This window comes from Erithacus rubecula (genome assembly GCF_903797595.1).
Source record: "Erithacus rubecula genome assembly, chromosome: 5".
Lineage (NCBI taxonomy): Eukaryota > Metazoa > Chordata > Aves > Passeriformes > Muscicapidae > Erithacus > Erithacus rubecula.
This window is the reverse complement of record NC_136687.1, coordinates 25,005,743-25,024,898: the sequence shown is the minus strand read 5'-3', so window position 1 is coordinate 25,024,898 and position 19,156 is coordinate 25,005,743. Positions and strand designations below refer to the sequence as shown.

The 19,156-nt window shown below is 40.5% G+C and overlaps 1 protein-coding gene across 4 annotated transcripts in view; it reads left to right on the top strand.

The window, feature by feature from the left end:
* LNX1 (ligand of numb-protein X 1) overlaps positions 1-19,156 on the top strand; it is a 107,100-nt gene that overhangs the window by 69,531 nt on the left and 18,413 nt on the right. For 2 of the 4 annotated variants that reach the window (XM_079306138.1, XM_079306140.1), the window contains 5 exons: positions 3,649-3,890; positions 5,476-5,631; positions 11,070-11,225; positions 14,500-14,702; positions 16,107-16,478. In XM_079306138.1, the coding sequence (XP_079162264.1) occupies positions 3,649-3,890; positions 5,476-5,631; positions 11,070-11,225; positions 14,500-14,702; positions 16,107-16,478 (1,129 nt within the window). The remainder of the gene's footprint in view (positions 1-3,648; positions 3,891-5,475; positions 5,632-11,069; positions 11,226-14,499; positions 14,703-16,106; positions 16,479-19,156) is intronic. The other 2 variants (XM_079306139.1, XM_079306141.1) reach the window with 1 other exon arrangement.

The following is a 19,156-nucleotide window of genomic DNA, read 5'->3' as shown; positions in this document are numbered from 1 at the left end:
TTTCCATTGGCCTTGAGTTTAACTGAAGGTTGTTTTTACAAATAGTAAGACCAAGTTAAGGCAGCCACAGGGTTCTGAATCTCCTTGCTAAGGCTCTTGGGGTGTGTTGCTCCTGAAGCCTGGAGTGCAGTCTGTCTCAAGTGTGGAACAGGGTGCCCTGTGGCTGCTAGTGTTGATACCAGCCAGAATTGCAGCCCTGGGTGAAATTTCAGCAGCCACCACTGCTCTCATATCACCCAGCATTTAGCTCATACAGCCCGAATTTCAGACTAGATATCTGCTTCATAAAAGAGGGCGTGCAAACAGAAGAAACTATTTTCTCAGTTTCCTGTATGCACCTAGTGACACTACTTTAATGGCATGACCTGTATAACACCCATTATTCATGTCTGTTTATCTCTCTGGGGTTTGGCCTTCAAATAGTTTCAGTATCATACGGCTGCACGAATGTACTCACTGTCCAGCACGACTGAGAAGGAACATAAATCTGTAGTTCACCTTGGCCTGCAGACAGTGTTGAGTTCACTTTCTGACTGGCTATGTTAATCAGGTATCCCACTCTTCCAGCTGCAAATCAGGCATTGTGATTCATACTCACAATGAGAGAGCTAATTACTACTGGCATGTAGCTGTTTTATGTTACTCTCTTTTCTGAAAGCCAAATCCAACCATATGGAAAAATGTAGCTTAGACACTATAAATATGATTCCACTTAGACACTCGTCTCTTCTGTTTTCTGTTATCACAGCAGTGTCAGCACAAGCAAAACAATGAAAGTGAAGAGATTCTGTTGCAAATTTTATTACAAGTTTGAGGTCTTGGGACTTTTTTTTTCTTCTTCAAGGACACTGTGTTAATCTGAAGAGAGGGCTTGATTTGTGTTCATTTATGCCTGCCACAATTATTTAAGAAATAGCTTCAGTGATCATACTTGAAGAGCTCTGGTTCTTCTTTAACTATTTCTGGCAGAGCTAGAAAGATATGCTTTGTGCTTTGTATCATGACAACTTGTCTTCTTCAATAAGCCACATCTTAAACTGTGACAGTCCTCTCTACTTTCAAAGTAGCTGTCTTCTGTTCATTGCTGTTGGAATGAAGCTGTTGACTGTGTGTCTGCAGTGCAGCCAGCAGCAGCAAGTGAGGATTTACACAGAAAGGGAAGGCTGTAGCAGCAAACTGCAGATGGGTGCCAGGCAGTGATTGAATCCAAATAGCTAGGAATCTTTGGGCAGAGCCACTTCTGATCTTCATACTGATCTTCATAGAACCTATGAAATAAAAAAAACACATTTGTATTTGAGAACCCATTCATAAGGCTGGTGTTCTATTATCAGCCACTGAAACTTTGGTGACATAGGAAAAACACAGGCAAATGAAATAAAATTAGGAGTAGGAATATCTCTCCTCATATTCTGAATCTTTGTGAGATTGTTGTAAAGCAGAGACTGTCTTCTGAGAACAGCAAACAGCCCAAAGCCACTTCTTTGTGTTGGGTTTTTAGACTATTTTAAAACTATTTTGTCAAACATTCATAGGTTGAATGAGCAAATGTGTCTTTACTGCAAGAGGGAGATATCAAGGGTGGATTTCCAAAACACTGTGTCAGAGAATTTTAGGTGAGTAGCAAGAGGGAAAGGCCTTTGTGTTTTTGCTTCCCATGAAATCTAAAGGTGAGTGTCCTGCCATGGTTTAGAGTTCTGGGGCAGTGAGAAATTTTGGAAAGAAATAGAAAAATACCTGCTGCAGTGGAGGCAGGAGAGATCATCCTTTCTTTACATAATTATTGTTGCAGTCTTGCCATGCAATGGGTGCCTCAAACAGCTTTTCATTGGTCTTTTGAGGTAGTTGACCAAACTTCTCTTCCATAAGACTATTTTCTTCTGAGATGCCTCATTTTGCTTGCATAAATTTCAGAAATAACTTCTGTTAAAGCCATTCCTATCCAAGACTTAAAGCATATAGATAACCTTTACACAGTTGCATCAATATGACAGAGTTTAGTTTGGGTATTCTTCCCCTCTTTCAGATAAAAGTTGTCAGAAGCAGCATGAGGTAAACGATGATAAACCATAATCTAATGCTAAAAAAAGATTTTAATTCAATTGTTTCATCAAAAGTCAGTACCATGATAGAAATTAAACTGCTGCTCTGAGGCTGATACAGAGAGCTCTATGACATCTCCTTATATCATCTTTCTGTCTCAGGAGCTGCTTCCATAATCATTTCTCTTCCAAGTCTTCTGCTCAGTGTACTACTTCTTTTCTTGACACTTAACTCACTAGCATTGTGTACTGTATGTATTATGCATTGCCTTTTGTGCATGCCATATATTACGAAGAGCTTTCTATCCCTAAGGGTTTCTGCAGCTATTTCTGTGAGTTTGTCCTACAAGACACTTTCATGAAAGTCATCAGTTAGCCTTCACTATGAAGGAAGAGATAATAGTAACTGAAAGTAGGCCAAGCTCATTAGATTATGATTAAAAGGCAGATTTTTTTTTTTAATGAACTGAATGTGGCTCTAGTGGGTGGGCAGTGGGCAGAAGTGGTGCTGGTGAAGTCACAGGTGCTGTATCTTTTGTCACTCTGCCTTTTCAGTTATTTTATAGTTTTAATTGAATACTGACTCCTGAAGACTACAGTGATCTTTAATTTCACTCAAGTGACTTTCATGAGTCCTAGAAAAGAAATGGCATGCATGGTCCTGCCTTTGCTGTCTATGATGGATCTAGAGAAGATAGTTCGAAGTTTGAAGTTTGCTTCAAAGCAGGTTGTAATTTGCCCCTCATAATGCTGTATCTTCAGCTCTTTTTGGAACATGTGTTTCTGAAGTCTCAGGCTCGGCGTGAGGACCTGGTCCCAGCCCCTTGGTGGGAACTCTGCACTCCCTCCTTGACTCTGCTGAGGCTGCAGGGACAGTGGGACCTCCTACTCCCATTCATACATCTTCTGTCAAGGCAATGACCTGCCTGTTTTAGTGTCTCAACTGAGCTGGAGTAGCAGAGTTGGGAATTCATCTCTGTGGCTGAATTTGAAAACAATTAATCAGATGCAGTTCAGGTAGTGAGTGGTCTGTACAGGCACCATGTGGGGCCTGGATTCCTGCAGCCCCCAGGTGTTCAGCTCCCATCTGCAGCCCTCCCTTTATTGTTTGCTCTAGTCTCTACAGACACAGTGCAGTGCTCCACATGTGGTCACCTTGGTGGCTGGGGTGGTTTTCAGGAAGCAGGACTAGGTAAGGTGCCTTTTATTTCACTAGCAGACCCAGAGAAACTGTCAGGCCTCACCCTGCTCTCCTTCATCAATCAGAGGCAAGTAGGAAATTATAGATTGTAGTCTCAGGCTTAATTAATGACCTACTATTCTTGTCCTCTTGCATCTACAGTAACTATTTATACACTAAGACTACACACAAGGCTGAGACTCTCTATTTTTCCTTGACCAGCAGTACTCTTCCCATGCAAGGTGGCAACTCACTTCCTTTGAAGCACACACTGGCATTATTCCCTCTTGTTAATCATCCATATTTCACTGGTCACCACGATCATCACAGGTCCAAGTGGTTCCTTGCAATCAGATGATTTCCATAAGTACGCAGCATTTAAACACAACTTGCTACCATGTCTCTCTTTCCCTCCTTTCTCCTTAGATGTAAAGGAGCCTCCCACTATGGCCTTACCAAGGAACGGAAGAGGCGTTCCCAGGACTGCTCTCCAGACCACAGCTCCAGCTTGGCAGTAGCTTCCCTGGGCCCTGAGCTCTCAGCAGCTGCGGCCATCGCCTTAATGACAGATGAGCCAGGGCTGGTGAACCCGGCCTTCAGCCCCACCTCAGAGGACAGCCAGCTGGGGAGCAGCCCCGGAGACCTGCACCGCAGCAACCGCAGCAGAAGTAAGAGCCACAACGGCACCGTCTGAGCCCCTTGCAACAGTCATCTTTCTGTTCAATTTATGTCACTGGAGAATTTTTTAAAAAAATTTAAAAAACTAAAAAGGGGTTGGCAAAGTGAAAGTTCTCATTTTACTTAGTTTAGCAAAGTGCGCACTCTGTGATGCAATAGATTTGAGGTGCAAAAAAAGACTTGGCCCGGAGCACCATCAAGCTGAAGATGGACTAGCTGTACGCATGAAAACTGCAAACCTTTAGAAAAGTTATTTAGGTAAATCAGCTCAGTTGGAAGATCAAATATTATGTGTGATGCATTGGGAGAGTGGTGTAGCTGAATAATGTGTCTCCACTAAATCTTGGTGGTCCAAGTAACCCCCACAGACATGGGCACCTACCCAAAATCCTGTTGGGAGCCATGTTTCGCATTTGCCAAGTATTTCCAGGAAAAAAAACCCTAAAGAATTGCCTGAGGAGCTTGAGGGACATCTGCCAGCTTCTTGGGAGGAAGGAGCTGGTCCTACTGAAATTTCAACAGTCAGGGACAAGCTGCATTGAGAAACTTTGCCTTGATCTTTCACCTTGTAACACTGCCCATGTCTCTGATAAATGTCATGTTTGAAAAACATGGATTGGCCAAAGCCAGAGTCAGAAGTGTTAACAGTAAGTTCAAAGCATATAATTGAGGATTCTGAAGCTAAAATGGGAAGCTCACCATAGAAAGCCCACACCAGTTGCATGTTGGGAAAATGGATTAAGAAAGTCTAGGAAATGAGGAGCATTATCCTTTTATTGTGCCAGGGTTTGGAGAGGTGAGGAAAGGAAGGGTACAAGAAGAGAGCACCAGAGTCTCAATAAATTTTGTCAGTTTTATTGTGTTTAGAGGCCACAGTCTGGTTTGAGGGAATGTTGTATTATTAGATTACAGGATTTGGCTAGCATGCAGAGCTGGAACAGACACAATAGCAAAAGACATGAAGATATCTTTACCAGGATGGAAAAGAGTGGCATGTTTTGAAAGTATTATGACTTCTCTTTTGTATTTCCCTGCTTGAGTCAGAATATATGACTTTTTGATCCCTCCCACCTGATAATATTTGCATTTTTTAATCTGAAATAGTTGGCAACCATTGGTGGCTTTAGAAGCATTGCAAGGTTTTGAGGCAGTAGTAGAAGTAATGGGGAGTTTTTCAAGAAGAGTTTTTAATGACTTCCAGCTTTTTTTGTCTAACGTGTATAGCTTTGGAAGGGCAGTGTTTCTCCCTTTTATGTGTATTTTTCACAGAATTGCTGTTGATTCTGTCTTGATGGAAGATTATTCTTTCTAAAGCTATCACACTCACAGGAGGTTTCTCCATGTGGCTGGCAAAACAGACAGGAAGGTGGCAATTCAAGGGTGTGGGACTGCGGTAGGGTGACTGATTCAGGTGGGTGCAGCCTTGAAGTACCCACAAAGCTCGGTGGCAAAGGTGAAGTACAGGCAGCCCTGATGTTGGTGTTATATCCCATCAGATGCCAAGGGCTGCAGAACCAGAGGTTCTAGACCAGAACTGTTGAACTGCGTTGATTTGTTTTTTTCCTGCTCTTGCAGCTCGACACTTTGAACGTTCCACTATACGAAGCAGATCTTTTAAAAAAATAAACAAAGCATTCAGTGTTCTTCGAAGGACAAAAAGTGGAAGTGCTGTTTCCAACCAGACTGACCGGGAAAGGGAGGCTGTTGGAAACTCTGCTGCTGGAGAGGAAGGTAATGTTTTATTCATCTTGTGTTATCACTTAAAATGGGGTAGGGGGGCCCTATCCACGTGGGAACTGGATATCCATGACTGACATGCCTTTCATGTGGTGGGCTGTGCGTGATTAAAACAAACAAACCAAAAAATGCAATCTTTCCTTATTTTCTTCTCTCAAAAGATGTTACTGACTGGCAGGCAAGAATATTGCTGGGGTGTGTGAGACCTCACGTAGGGCTGTTCTGGTAACAGCCTGCATGCTATAGCCAGCCCAGTATCCAGCCCATGGGATGTGGGATCTGGGCATCTGGGATCTATTACTGGAGCTGTCATTGATTTGCTCTGTAATTTTGTTCAAGCCTCTTCATCGGCATGTGCCTGTCCCTCTAAAGCAAATGGATCTCAATAATCATGCTTTAGAATAACTTAATGAGTTTTGGCTAATGTTTATGAAGCACTGGAAATTCCCAGTGGGAGGATGGTATGAAAATGTAAAGTACTGTAATTATTCCAGCATTTCTGTGGGCTCCTTTATTACCTCAGCCAGGCAGGTGATGAGGCAAGAATGCTCTGCTCTTAAAGAGCAGGGAGAGGTGAGTTTGTCTGATGCATGTTAGGGATGAGGGGTCTGGCAAGTAGTAACACTTAACATTTGGCATTCTCAAAGCAATAGGCAAATGTTACTAATCAGTTTGGACCATAATTAAGAAACCAACAATGGCATTCATGCATCAAGAGGAAGTGATGATAGAGTGGGAATCAATGTCTTAATCAAGGTCTTCACTCAACTTATTATTCCTTTGCCTGATGCCTCAGCACCTCAAGTGTCTTCCCAGATCAAATGTTCTGAATGCAGGCTTTAAGAATACAAAATATCCAACTTCCTTCTGTTCTGTATTCAAGTTCTCGTTGAAGCACACACAAAATAAGCACAAAAGGCTGCCAAATGCTTCTTTCACGTGTCACTGTGATGCCATTGTTAATAGTGGTAAATCATAGAACCATGTTCAATATTCTTCTGCTTTATTTGCTTATTCCTTCAGGAGAGTTTCACTATGTTAATGTGTTCTTGGTACTTGCTCTCCTAGTTCACATACTTGCTGGTAGAGCTGAAAAAAACCTGATAATACAAAATTATGAACATTTTCCATAAAAGGGATGTGAATACACTCCTTGACCTGGAAACATAATGAATCACTTTACTATGTTTTTAATAATCTTAAATATTTTTTTATTATTAAAAATAATATTTTATTTTTCCCAAGTAAAATTTTCAAGTAAGTTGTTTATATCTCTGTTTGAGCAGGCAGATAAATTTCTCTTTTCACAGCAACTCTTCAATCCACTGCAAGCAAAAACTTGCCTTTTTTTTAAGAATGAGTAAAAGTCTCCATGTCTCAAGTTCATAATTTTCAAAAGACATCTCTTCAGGATGAAATACAGACCACTTCCTACCTAGACATATAGCTGACATTAGTAATAGTTCCACTGAATTTCATGTGCAGAGTGTGTGAATAATCTGGATGTCAACAGCACCTATCCAGTAGCTCAGTGCAGTCCAAATGTTAGCAGAAGTTGGCAGAAAGGTGTGAAAATGGCACTGTCCTTTACATTTCCAGCAAATGAAAAGAATTGTTGTCTCTATAATGGATGTATAGTGGCAATCACTCCAGGGCCCCACTGACAGTGTCAGGATTGTCATTCTCTCCTTGGCTCTGCTTGTGGTTTCATTCCTCTGCACCATGCACGCCTGTAAACTTCCAAATGTATTCTGCTGCACTGGAAAAACCAGGTAGGCATATAATCACTTAATAAGCAGTTACTCTTAAGGATGAGATCACAGAAGCTGGGTAGCTAAATTACTTTATTAATTACATTTGCAAAGAATGCATTTTGATTATACAGTTCTGGAATTTGATCTTTAAAAAAATGCAAGCAAGTAACTTGAAGCAATACAAATGCAACTTGAACAAAGATTTCTATGCAGTCCTTTGCAACAGGTGCTTTGTGTATGGCAACTCAAATGTTTTCTCTTCTTGGAAGAGAAATGAAAGCACTGTTTTTGTAGCAGTTGTCGTCATCCTGCCAGCTGGGGGCTGGTCTTCTCCAGTTCTGTATGTTTTCTTCTTTTATTTATATTTTTTTTTAAATCTCAGCTGCTCTGAGCAGTCTACAGCTAGAATTATGATTAGAGCTGTTGGTCAGTCTTTAGGGATAGCTGCAGAATGCACTGTCCTATGCTCACTAAAAGTCTTGCTTATTGAAGAAAAGAGAGCCCTGCATGTCTGTCTCACCATTGCCATGCCAGTCTCCTGGGAGTGGAGGTGCTCCTGTGGGGGTGAATGAGGTGTTCCTGACTTCAGAGATTTCCCACAGCCAGTGGGAAAGCTGCTGCTGCTTTGCCCAAAATCTCACAGGTTTGTGTCTGGGACCATCTGAGAACACAATTCAGCATTGCCCCAGGTGATCAGACAGCACCTCACCAACTCTCTGGTAACCACTTTACTCACCAGATTTAGTCAGTATATGAGCAGAATAAAGTTGAGACTATACCAGCCTCACAGTGAGCACAGAGTGATATAAGCCCTTTCCTGTTGATAACCTCTTGGCAAGATCATCTGGCAAAGCTCAACGTATAATTAATCTGACTCCAGTTTTCAAAATGTCCCCATCTTAATTCACATATCTCTGTTTAGTCTGTGTTTTGCTTGTATTTTGGTCAAAGGAGCTCTGAAAATGAACACCATAACAAATATTAGCCATCAGCAACTCTTCATGCAGAGTGTAGTGCCTTTAATCTGAAGCTGTTATGCTTGTTGAGCCAGTGCTCAGTTGCAATATGACTGTGAGGGTACAAGACAAAATCATAGTTTCTGATGAGGAAGAAAAACCATTCCAATTCTTCTTAACTTAAAGATGAATCTAGTAGTGATTTTGGAAAATTCTTTGACACCCAGGGACATTGTAAAATATGATGTATAATAACATCTGTGTTTTTGTTATAATTACAGTAGATAAACAGTTGCAGTCTAATGCTATCTTATACCTGGAGCTGGTAGCCATCCCAAACTGTGGAGATTACTTCCTTATTTATGTTTATGTCCTGTGGTTTGATTTATTTAAACAATGCTAAATGTGCTCATTTTGGATTGAAACTATTCAGGCTTTCTTTGTTTCTCAGTTTTTGTGGCATTTTCTGTAGAAAATTGTTAAATGTCCAAACCAAAGAAAATGTTAGAGGTGAATGAAAAGTACAAACACTAATGAAAAAATATTTGGGGGAAAAGAGCTGTTAAGATTTTCTCATTTTTAACACTTCGTTATTTGTAAAATCCCATGCAAAGAAATATTTGTCTGTAGGCAACAACCAAGTTTTTAATATTTATCTGAGAGCAATTTCATTAACAGCATTTACAGCTACAAATAGCTTTCCAGGTCTGAAGCAGAAGTTTAGAAAGTTTAAAAGAAATAATTTAATTTTGAGATGTGAGGGAAGGTGACAGGGACATGCTTACGGCACTGATGCATTTAAGATGTAATATCTTCTGACTAGATCTACTAGTGTAAATGACCTTGACAATCTACTTAAATGATAAAATATCTCCAAGCAAAGACTGCTCCAGCTTTGATTTGCTTATTTGTATCCCTGTGCTCTTAGTTTGGCTTTACACTTTAAATTCAATTCCAAGAAAGACTATAGATACATATACTCTTTACTCAAAGTGATCTACAAATACAAATGGTAAACCAGCCAATGTTTTACCAGCAGAAAATTTGCAGGTACAATTGAAAAAAACTTCCATACAGTTGTAGAGTAAAAGAGCTGTGTTTTTTACTTTCAAAAACATTCTTTGATTTCATTTTACAGTCAGGCCATTGTAGAAGAAATTTAATTTAAAATTGCTTGAGGATGGCAAACATTTTTCAAAGTCAAACTCAGTCTCATAGTGGATGTGGTTCTACCATCTGTTATTGCTTTGCAGCAGTCAAGACCAGGGCAGGCCCAGCAGGCACTGGCAGAACCACAGAACAGGCTTACCTCTTGTACTGTTCAGTGTGAACCCTGTTATATTTTAGAGAGAGAGAGAGAGAGAAAGAGATAGATAGATAGATAGATAGATAGATAGATAGATAGATAGATAGATAGATAGATAGATAGATAGATAGATAGATAGATGGATAGATAGATACTAGAAATCCTTCAGTGTTTGGAAAAGTATGTGAAGAAAAAGAAGGTAAGTGAAACACAGATGGTATCAACATTTCATGGCATTAAGGCTCTCTGTGTGCAGAAAAAAGTCGTTGATCCAGCCCCATGACAAGACAGTGTAGCCCAACTTCTGTCTCAGGAAGACTGTACCCCACAGAAATACCACAACATTTTTCTCAGATTTGATGCAGTTGCCATTCTGATTTCCCAAAACAGCTGTTATAGAACTGGTTCAAAGTACTCTGCTCTAGAACTATGAGCCAGGCAATTTCCTGAAGAAAGAGATTGTCTCTGTAGCATTTCCTCTACTGCAGACTGATATATTTGCCTGCTGTAAACAAACAAGAGTCACAACTCTTTAGAGACACAGTCACCTCAGCAATAGTTTCATTTCAGTTCTTTTGGGACTGTTTTGGTGAGAGGAATGTCCAGAAGCAAGAAGAGAACTGTCATCACCTTCTACCTGCCCCTCCACTGGACAAGCATCACTGGATAATTAATGGAAGGAATTAAATCAAAATGATGGCAAACCGTTGGGAGAATGGCATGATAAATCAAAATCTATTGGGAGGGAAAACTTGCAAAACAAAGTTCCCCACCAGCACAAGGGCATGTGACACTCACAGGCACATGAATTTTCCAAGACTAGGTTATACAAGCTTAATTTAAATTCTGGTGTCCAGATGCTAGGAAGCATGAGTGTGTGTTTCTGCAGATGGTCCTGTTTGTGGGGGTGAGCTGGTACATTAGTCAGGCTGCCTGATCTAAATGAGGACTTGCAACCACAGATACAAGTTTTGTTTACAGTGACCTTTGATTGATCTGGACTCAAGGGTCACAGCAAACGTTGCACATTGCCACACTGAATCCTGGGAATGAAGGCAGAAGCTACCCTCATGGCAGCACTGCTGGAAGAAGCATGATGTGCACAGAAGTCAGCAGAAACCTGAGCACTGAAGGAATGCTACCATTAAATATTATAAACTATAGGGAAAAAATAGTAAGCATACTTAAAATTTTGTAACACTGTCATGGCCACTATACTAACAAGTGCTCCGTGGCCCACATTGTGCCAGATAAGTGGAGTTCACTGTGCAAAGCTGGTCTCTCTTGTGTTGTTACCATAAAGTAACGTGTGAAAATACAGATAAAATTGCACACATTAACATTAATAGAATACTGCTTGAGAAAAAAACCCACACAATCTTTCTGAATGCAGGTGACATTTTATTATATTGACAGATTCAGAATGCTCCATACAACTTCCCGTGACAAAAACACAACACTCTGTGGGAAAACCTGGAAGAATCACCAAAAACAAGACAGAAAGTTTCCTTCTTTCTAGATTCAGCAGCTCTTCGATATTTAAGGACTGGAAATATAAAATGGTAAAGAAAGGTATGCAATACTCCTGGGTTTTCCTGCTCTGGAAAACCTGACCAAAGAAAATGGAGAATTTTCAATAAGAGTGTAAGGCTAGAAAATGGAGTCTGTGAAAAAAGATATTCCAGCCTCACAACAGAACATATACATATATATATATATATATAATTGAAAGGTATAAGCCCTCAACTCAGTTGGAGTTTCTTCAGTTGGGCTCCTGAGGCTCCAGTCATTGTATACAACCAGGTGCTGAAGCAGGGTCTACCTTTTCTGGATATGGTCTATACACTAAAATTTCAATTTGAAGACATTCCTTTCTAGGCATGGCATCATCTTGAAATGTGTGTGGTAAGTTTTCCTCAAACTGCTCACAGTGAATGCAGACGTTTTGGTGAAAAAAAAATTATGAATTTCCTTACTTAAAAAATTGTATTTGTGTAAGTTTTATATTTAGATTGCCACACTTACTGTGGGTTAATCAAAATAGACATTGGACTTTTACTTACAACTGCCTAGACAGTTGATAATACAAATGTCCCAGACATGTAGATGTCTGGGATGAAAAGAAGAGGCAAGTCTTCATTGAAGAGAACAGAAATCAATGGATCATAGAGAGTTATTTTGGTTGCTTAACCTATCTGAGGGGAAAATATTTATGTTTATTATGTATGTTTGATAAAGAACACAAATCAAATGAAGACAGGAAGTGAGGCAGTCCAGCCTGCTAACTATGAAAGAGTAGCATTAGAGATTTGCAGAGTGGCGAGAAAAATGTCTTGGAAAAATTTGGGTTGTTGTGGACTGCATATTTCAAAAGGAAATTAGGCATTAAAAATTCCTCTAAAAGAATCTTCATAAAGCCATATTGAAAGTCAGCCAAGTACCACTGCAAGATTTAACAAACCAGGTTTGTTAAACAGCATTATTCAAAATGCAAAGAAACCTAATTATGTTTATAATTATTTAAATTAAAAGAAACCAAATTATGTGAAGATGTAGATAAGTCTTGTACAAGGGTAGAGACTTGTTCACTGCCACCTTGCCCTGATTTTGCTCTGGGATAATTGCGAGTTGAAATAACATGAGAGTGCCAATAGCTTGTTCAGTCCACAACTCTCCACGGACAAGAAATGCAACTGGATAATTCCTTTAGAAAGGTTTTTAGAATGAGCTATGGTAAAATGAACATCAGTGGCAAAAAGTATAGTTTGTTAGGAAGTGAAGTGAGTCATCATAATAGAAGTAGGTCTATTATAGCACTGTTTTGGTAGCTTTCAATATATACATATATATTAATTTATTTGCATGCAGGGAAGATCTAGGTATCCTGATTTTCATTTGTGTTTTTACACATATCTACCCTTATAGTTACACTGAGAGTGTCAAATGTGCATGCTTTTCCTGATGCAGGGATCAGCCCATTGGTGATTTCTGAGGAGTATTTTTATTGTCTGACTTTAAGCACCCCGCTGAGATGCCAGAGTTAATTGCCTCTTTTCTTACATAGCAGTGGAGAACATTTGGCACCTCGAGGGGTGATTTAGCACAGGAATCAGTCTTTTTGGGTGCCTGTGCTTTACAAAGGAAGTTAGGAAAAGTAGATCACCAAACCGCATTTGAAGCCTGGATTTAGATCAAGTGAATCCACTCTTCAGGCTAGAGAGAACTGAGCAAATCACAAGCTGAGCAAATAGCATTTAGAAAATAGAAGAGCATGGGAGAAATGAAGCACCTTCCATTCCTGAGACATTAAAGTTGCCTGCAAAACTGAAGTAAACATGTATTAGCACAGAAACTGATATTACAAAAATAAATGGTTGAGTATTATGTTGGTAAATGAATAGTTGAGTATTAGGTTAGTGAAGTCTGTGTAGTTACCTACACAGACTTTTATTGCCTGTCAAGTCTATGTAACACCACAAAGTCGAAGTCTGTGCTGGTAAGGTGCTTTTTACAGACATGGAGGAGGACAGCTTCCCACCCTGAAGAGCATATGATCAAAGAAGTGGTAAGGGATGCAACATGGTGTTTCTTAATAATTTTTTTTCCTGTTCTTTCTTTCTCCTTGCTCTTTCCCAAAAGGTTTCGGTGCCTTGCTGGTTTGTTGCCTGTTAATTTTGTAGTAGCAAATATTTATTCTATCTCAGATTCTGGTCTATTGAGTTTCATTTTATGCTTAACCACTATTCATTAACACTCACTGTACTTTCATTTCTAAAATAGGTTTTTGAAAAAAAATTAGCAGTTAATATTTTGTCTTAGAGGTTTGTCATATAACCACTGGATTGGACTCGCATGCAAAAAGTTTAGATGCTTTCTCTCAGCATTGGTGGATTCAAAATAATTGAATGCTGCTAGGCCTGTGCTGGAAAATTCACTACTGCTTTTACTTCAACTTTGCCCACTGCTGAATATGGATTAAAATTTTGAATTGACCTAGAAGGAAAGAAAGTATTAGTGACATACTGTGAAAACAGACATGCCAGTTGTAAAGTAGGGTTTGAAAGATGATACTCTTATCCAGTGCATTATAAATTTAAAAAAAGACCCCTGCCACCATTAGTCCCTCCTCCCCACAGCCAGATTGCCAGGGCCAGCAGAGATCTTTCCCTCCAGATACTTTGAGCATACTGTGGTTTTAATAGACACATCACAGTAAGAGCCACTCATTCCTACTTCTGAGAGTCCAAGCAGGAAAGGAGAAGGGTCTGGTAGGGAAATGACTTTGCTTTGGTTTGTCCAAACAAATGTTGTCTTTCTGGTAGCTAAGGTTAAATAAAAGTCTTCCTTGGATGTCACAAGACAAGAGCCCAATCCTCCACCATGAGACCAAAAATGGAGAGAACCAGGCAGTGTGGGACTCTACTAGTGAGATAGGGTTTACAACCCAGCACAGCAGTGATGGATATTTGTTGAGGTACCCACGACCATCTGTTCTAGGGCCAGCAAAAAACAGTGGCCTGGTTCTGAGGTGTCTCTGGGGACCAAAAATGTATTTTATTCCCTTAAAATATTGGCATGTATAACTATATTTAATCTGTCTGGATTACATCAAAGGCTTAAGGCTGTATTTTGTGGGGGGGAAAAGGAAGTTTGAACATTAATAGTAAAAAGATCCCTTTAAGTCCATTCAGCAAGCTTACCTATCCTTTCCTCCCACTTGATATAAAACACATCCATGCATAAAACCTAACTTTACTAACTGGCAGGTACTTGAGGTTGTGCAGTGCATGTTTCAACAAAGCAAAGCTGTGTTATCAAATAAATACCTTACAATATGCATTTCCAGGTTTTCCCAGGCTGTATCACCTGATTCCAGATGGGGAAATTACCTGCATTAAGATCAGCCGTACCGATCCCCATGAAAATCTGGCCATTAGAATTGTGGGAGGCAGCGAGACCCCTTTGGTTCACATCATTATACAGCATATTTATCGAGATGGGGTAATTGCCAGAGATGGAAGATTGCTGCCTGGAGACATGATACTAAAGGTACAGTACTGTGGAGGTATGAGATAAAAATAGACTGATGAGGAATAAGATAATTTAAGTTGATCATGATGGGATTTGCAATGTTGCATGCAGAAAGACGTCCTGAGGTCCAGAGCATCACCTGTAAGGCACTATGATTTCCTAGCTTTTGCTGACCCCAGTGGTAGCTGAGGACACTTGAGGCATGCCAAGGTTGTGTCATTCCTTCTGCTTTATGTCACAGACTTGGCCAAAAGGATTTCCCAGGATCACGATGTAGACATGCTTCACTCTAGCAGTGAATGAAAATGCTTCTAATGGTGGTTCTTGGTGGAGGCTGGATAATCATCCATCACCAAGCTATGTGTTTCAGAGAGCCTCTTTGTCCTGGTGCCAGCACAGAGCAGCAGAGTTAATGGCATCACTAAGACAATGCTGTTCCTGCAGGGCACATCTAAACTGCACAATGAAGCTGTGACTGCAGTAGGGATGGGCCCAGCCTAGCTCTGCCCAGCTGTGGCAGACTCCCCAGTGTTTACTAAGAATTCCTGTGAATTTCAGCCCCATGCTGGTGCAGTTGAGTTGTGTCTCTCTGGGTGCAGTAATCTCAACCAGACTGCAGCAGAGCAGCCCCTTCATGCCCACATAGGTAATCTGTAAAACCAAACACCAGCCAAATGTTTTTGTCCATGCTGGGGAGTATTTATCTTATATTTTGGAGATATTTCTTAATATTTAAATAGTTCAACCTGTGCAGTGTAAAGCTACATGGAAATAACTTGTCTGATTCAGGTTTTCTTGCCAGTGATGAAATACAATCTTTGTATTTCAACTGGTTTTCATTTAGCAATATAAAGTTCAATGCCTAGTCATTCTTTCACATATGAACATGATGGGATCAACTCTTTTTCCTCTTTCTTTTCCTCAGCCAAATTTAAACAGTGCTAGTTACACAGTTTTACTGTCATCCAAACTAAATCTTACCTGGAAAGCACTGAGAAAAAAAGGAAAGTCTGATTCTTTGGTGTGGTAAATCAGCATAATTGTTAGTAAATATCCAGGGCATTTCAACTTCTACTTGAGGCTCTTTCTTTCTTTGTAATTAGAGATTCATTAGTAAAGAATTTTTTTTTTTTTTTTTTTTTTTTTTTTCTGTACCTAGAAAGCTGGGAGATTAAAACAAACAAGCAAACAAACAAAACAAAACAAAACAAAAAAAAAAAAAAAACAGCAGGAAAACAGTGGGAGGGAAAGGAAAGGCTGGCAAGGCAATTTGAAATCAGAAGCCTGTGGAATAAAAGCAATATATATGAAAGAATATTGAAACTTGGGAAGGAGCAATAAGAAAGATGAAATAGATGAAATAGATCTGCCAACTCGGAATCGAATGTCTTTCTGCTGCTGATTTGCACTTCTCTCTTCCAGGTAAATGGCATGGACATCAAAAACGTGCCCCACAGCTACGCGCTGTCGCTGCTGAAGCAGCCGTGCCCCGTGCTGCGACTGACGGTGCTGAGGGAGCAGAGGTACCGGTGCCGGAGCAGCGGCCCCTCCCTGGACGCTCCCTGCAGCCGGGACGACAGCTTCCACGTGGTGCTGAACAAGAGCAGCCCGGACGAGCAGCTGGGAATAAAGCTGGTGCGCAGGGCCGACGAGCCCGGCGTGTTCATCTTCAACTTGCTGGAAGGCGGCATGGCTGCCCGCGATGGACAGCTGCAGGAGAACGACCGGGTGCTGGCCATCAACGGGCACGACCATCGCTACGGCAGCCCGGAGAGCGCCGCCCAGCTGATACAGGTTTGGCATCCCCGCTGCAACCACTCTGAGCCGTGCACACAACAAGCAGGGTTTTCTCACCATCCATTCCAAAGCAGGGGCCAAACACTGAGTCTGTGTGTTTGGAAGAGAGAATGAGTAAAGGTTAGATGGGAATTGACTCCTCTGGAAGCGCCCTGGTTTTGTGAACGCAGGCGTGGAGTCTCACAGAGGTGCCTGCTACCGTTGGGTTTTGGAACGTATAGATCAATGCAAACATCTATATGCTCTGATCATCATCAGAGTGATGCCAGCTGGCAGAAGGCATACCAGCCTGCACCCTGGCAGCAGGGGTTTCAGCAGAATCCTGACTCCTCTGGCTCAGAAGGAGTCACAATGCCCTCTGGTTCAGCCCTGGAGCAAACCAGGGTAGCCTAAGGCATGTTTCAGGATGAATATCACCCTCCCAGACCCAATGATTTCCCGTGGATGTGGTTTACAACACAAGGTAGTCCACACCTTCTAGATATTTCTTACCTGAACCCAGTATGTAGAAGTCCAGATGTTTTGGAGAAATAGATCTGTATTTGTAGTTTCTATTAATCTCTGTTTGGAGTCATATGTAGTACTAAATGGGTGCTAACACAGAATTGTCAGACATAACAAAACCCATGCCTTTCTCAGCTACAAAATTGGTCAGCTTCTGCCTTATTTTCCCTCCAGAACCAATGTGGTTTTTTTGCTTACAGACTATGTTTTTAGAAAAATTCAATACAAAAAGAAAAAGCCAAGAGTATTTTGTTACTTTTATCTCATATTTATATCCATTATTATATTTATGCAATTTTGAATTTCATTTGGAGGCATGTAGACTGTTCACATATCGAAGAATTTCATGGACTTCAATAACAAGATATCAAATCAGGCCAGCTACTTCTTCTTTCTGACAGGTGTAATCAAGGTAATATCAGTCAGACAAAAAAAACCCAGTCAAATCCATGCATTTTGTGGAAAGGATTCCTCTGTTAGCATAGATTCACAATCGGTTGTAGCCAGCTTTTATTGTGAAGTTTATAGCATGGGGAAGAAAATGTCATCTCCTTACATAATGTCAGTTGTTGAAAATCCGATCTAGCATCTTTCTGGATTACCTTGTATAGCTCACTAACTGGGAACAGAAGGCAGAAGGAGGAAGGTTTAAATTCTCTGAGGGCAACAAGTCTGGAATTAAAAGTTTTCTAAAGAACTATTATTGTTGGAACAGTTCTTTACGGCTACAAAACAAGGCATCAGTGCTTCATAAGCAAAAAACCCCATGAGATTAAATGGAAAGAATTGCTAACAAGAGTATTCATATACAAGTGTTTAAAAGTGCAACTAAAACCCTTATTGGTCTCCAAAGAGTGGATGTTATTTATAATAATGCTTGAAATGCACACCCGTCCCTGGAAATTTAAACAAGCCCATCAAAGGGGAAACTCAGGTTTCCACACAGCCAGGATTACATTGCATTGATGTGAGCTTTATGAATCACATTTGTCTAATGCAAAATTCCTGGAACCTGTGTCTTTTTTGTTATGTTTTTCATCAATTATCATTTGCCTTTCCTGTCTCCATGTTATGCCAGAAAAAAAGAAACCTTTATACTGAAGCCACAAGTGTTTTGCATTTGCTTTTTACACGAAGGGCTATTTCACAGTGTCCTCTGATTTCTCAACAGCATCCTTCCTGCCTGTTGAGAGCTCAGCATGTCACTTGCAGTGCATTGAGATCTTCTAATTTATGGCGGTGAAAGCTACAAATATACCATCAGTTTCTTTAAAAGCAGAACATTTACTAAAAGGTGCAGTGGCTTGTTAAACTGAGCACAGCTGGAAGTCTGTGAGATTTTAATGTAATCTGATTATTTTTGACTTTTAAATAAGGAATATCTGAGACAAATCTAATTCTTGGGGCCTATAGAAGCTATACACTAGCATATGTGAAGCAGTTGCTAATCAGTGGATTGAGTGTCTGTTTGTAAGCTCTAAGATCTGTCACAAGAACTGAAATAAAGAAAATGTGTAAGTGCTAATTAGGAACGTGCACACATCATAACACTTGGGAATTTGCTGCCTCCTGTTTGTCACATCATCTTAAGCCATGGCCTTGTCTCAGAAGTAGCATTTTTAATCTAAATAATGAGGCATTCCACATCTGTTTTCCATGAGAGTGACAAGAAAAGAAGCAAGGTAACAGATATGGGGTGCTCATGTGAGCACATCAAGCCAAGCTACATGGGCCAAGTCAGACTTTACTGACCCCAGATGTTCACCCTCCTCCTCACCTCCTTCCCCCACCATAGCTGGGAGCAGCTGCAAGGAGCAGATGAGAAGCTCTTCTTCACAACAACTGCCTCTGACAAGCAGGTTGATATGTGGAGCATATTTGTCTTCCATCATCCCTGCAAGAGATGAGTCTTTCTAAGATGCAATTACTTACTATAGATGTTCAGGAGTTGCCACTGTGTCTCTGCCTTCCTGCTTGATTTGCTTTGGCTGTAACAGTATTTAATTTTAGTAGGCTGTTTCAGCTCTTACTTGCACTCAGTATCAAAGCTAACCTCCTTTCTTTAATTTTCACTTCAGCATGAAATACATAGAAAGAATTATGGGAAAAGCCACTGGTGAAAGGGAGAGAGAGATCAGAATGAATCAGAGATAAATAATCTGATCAGGAGA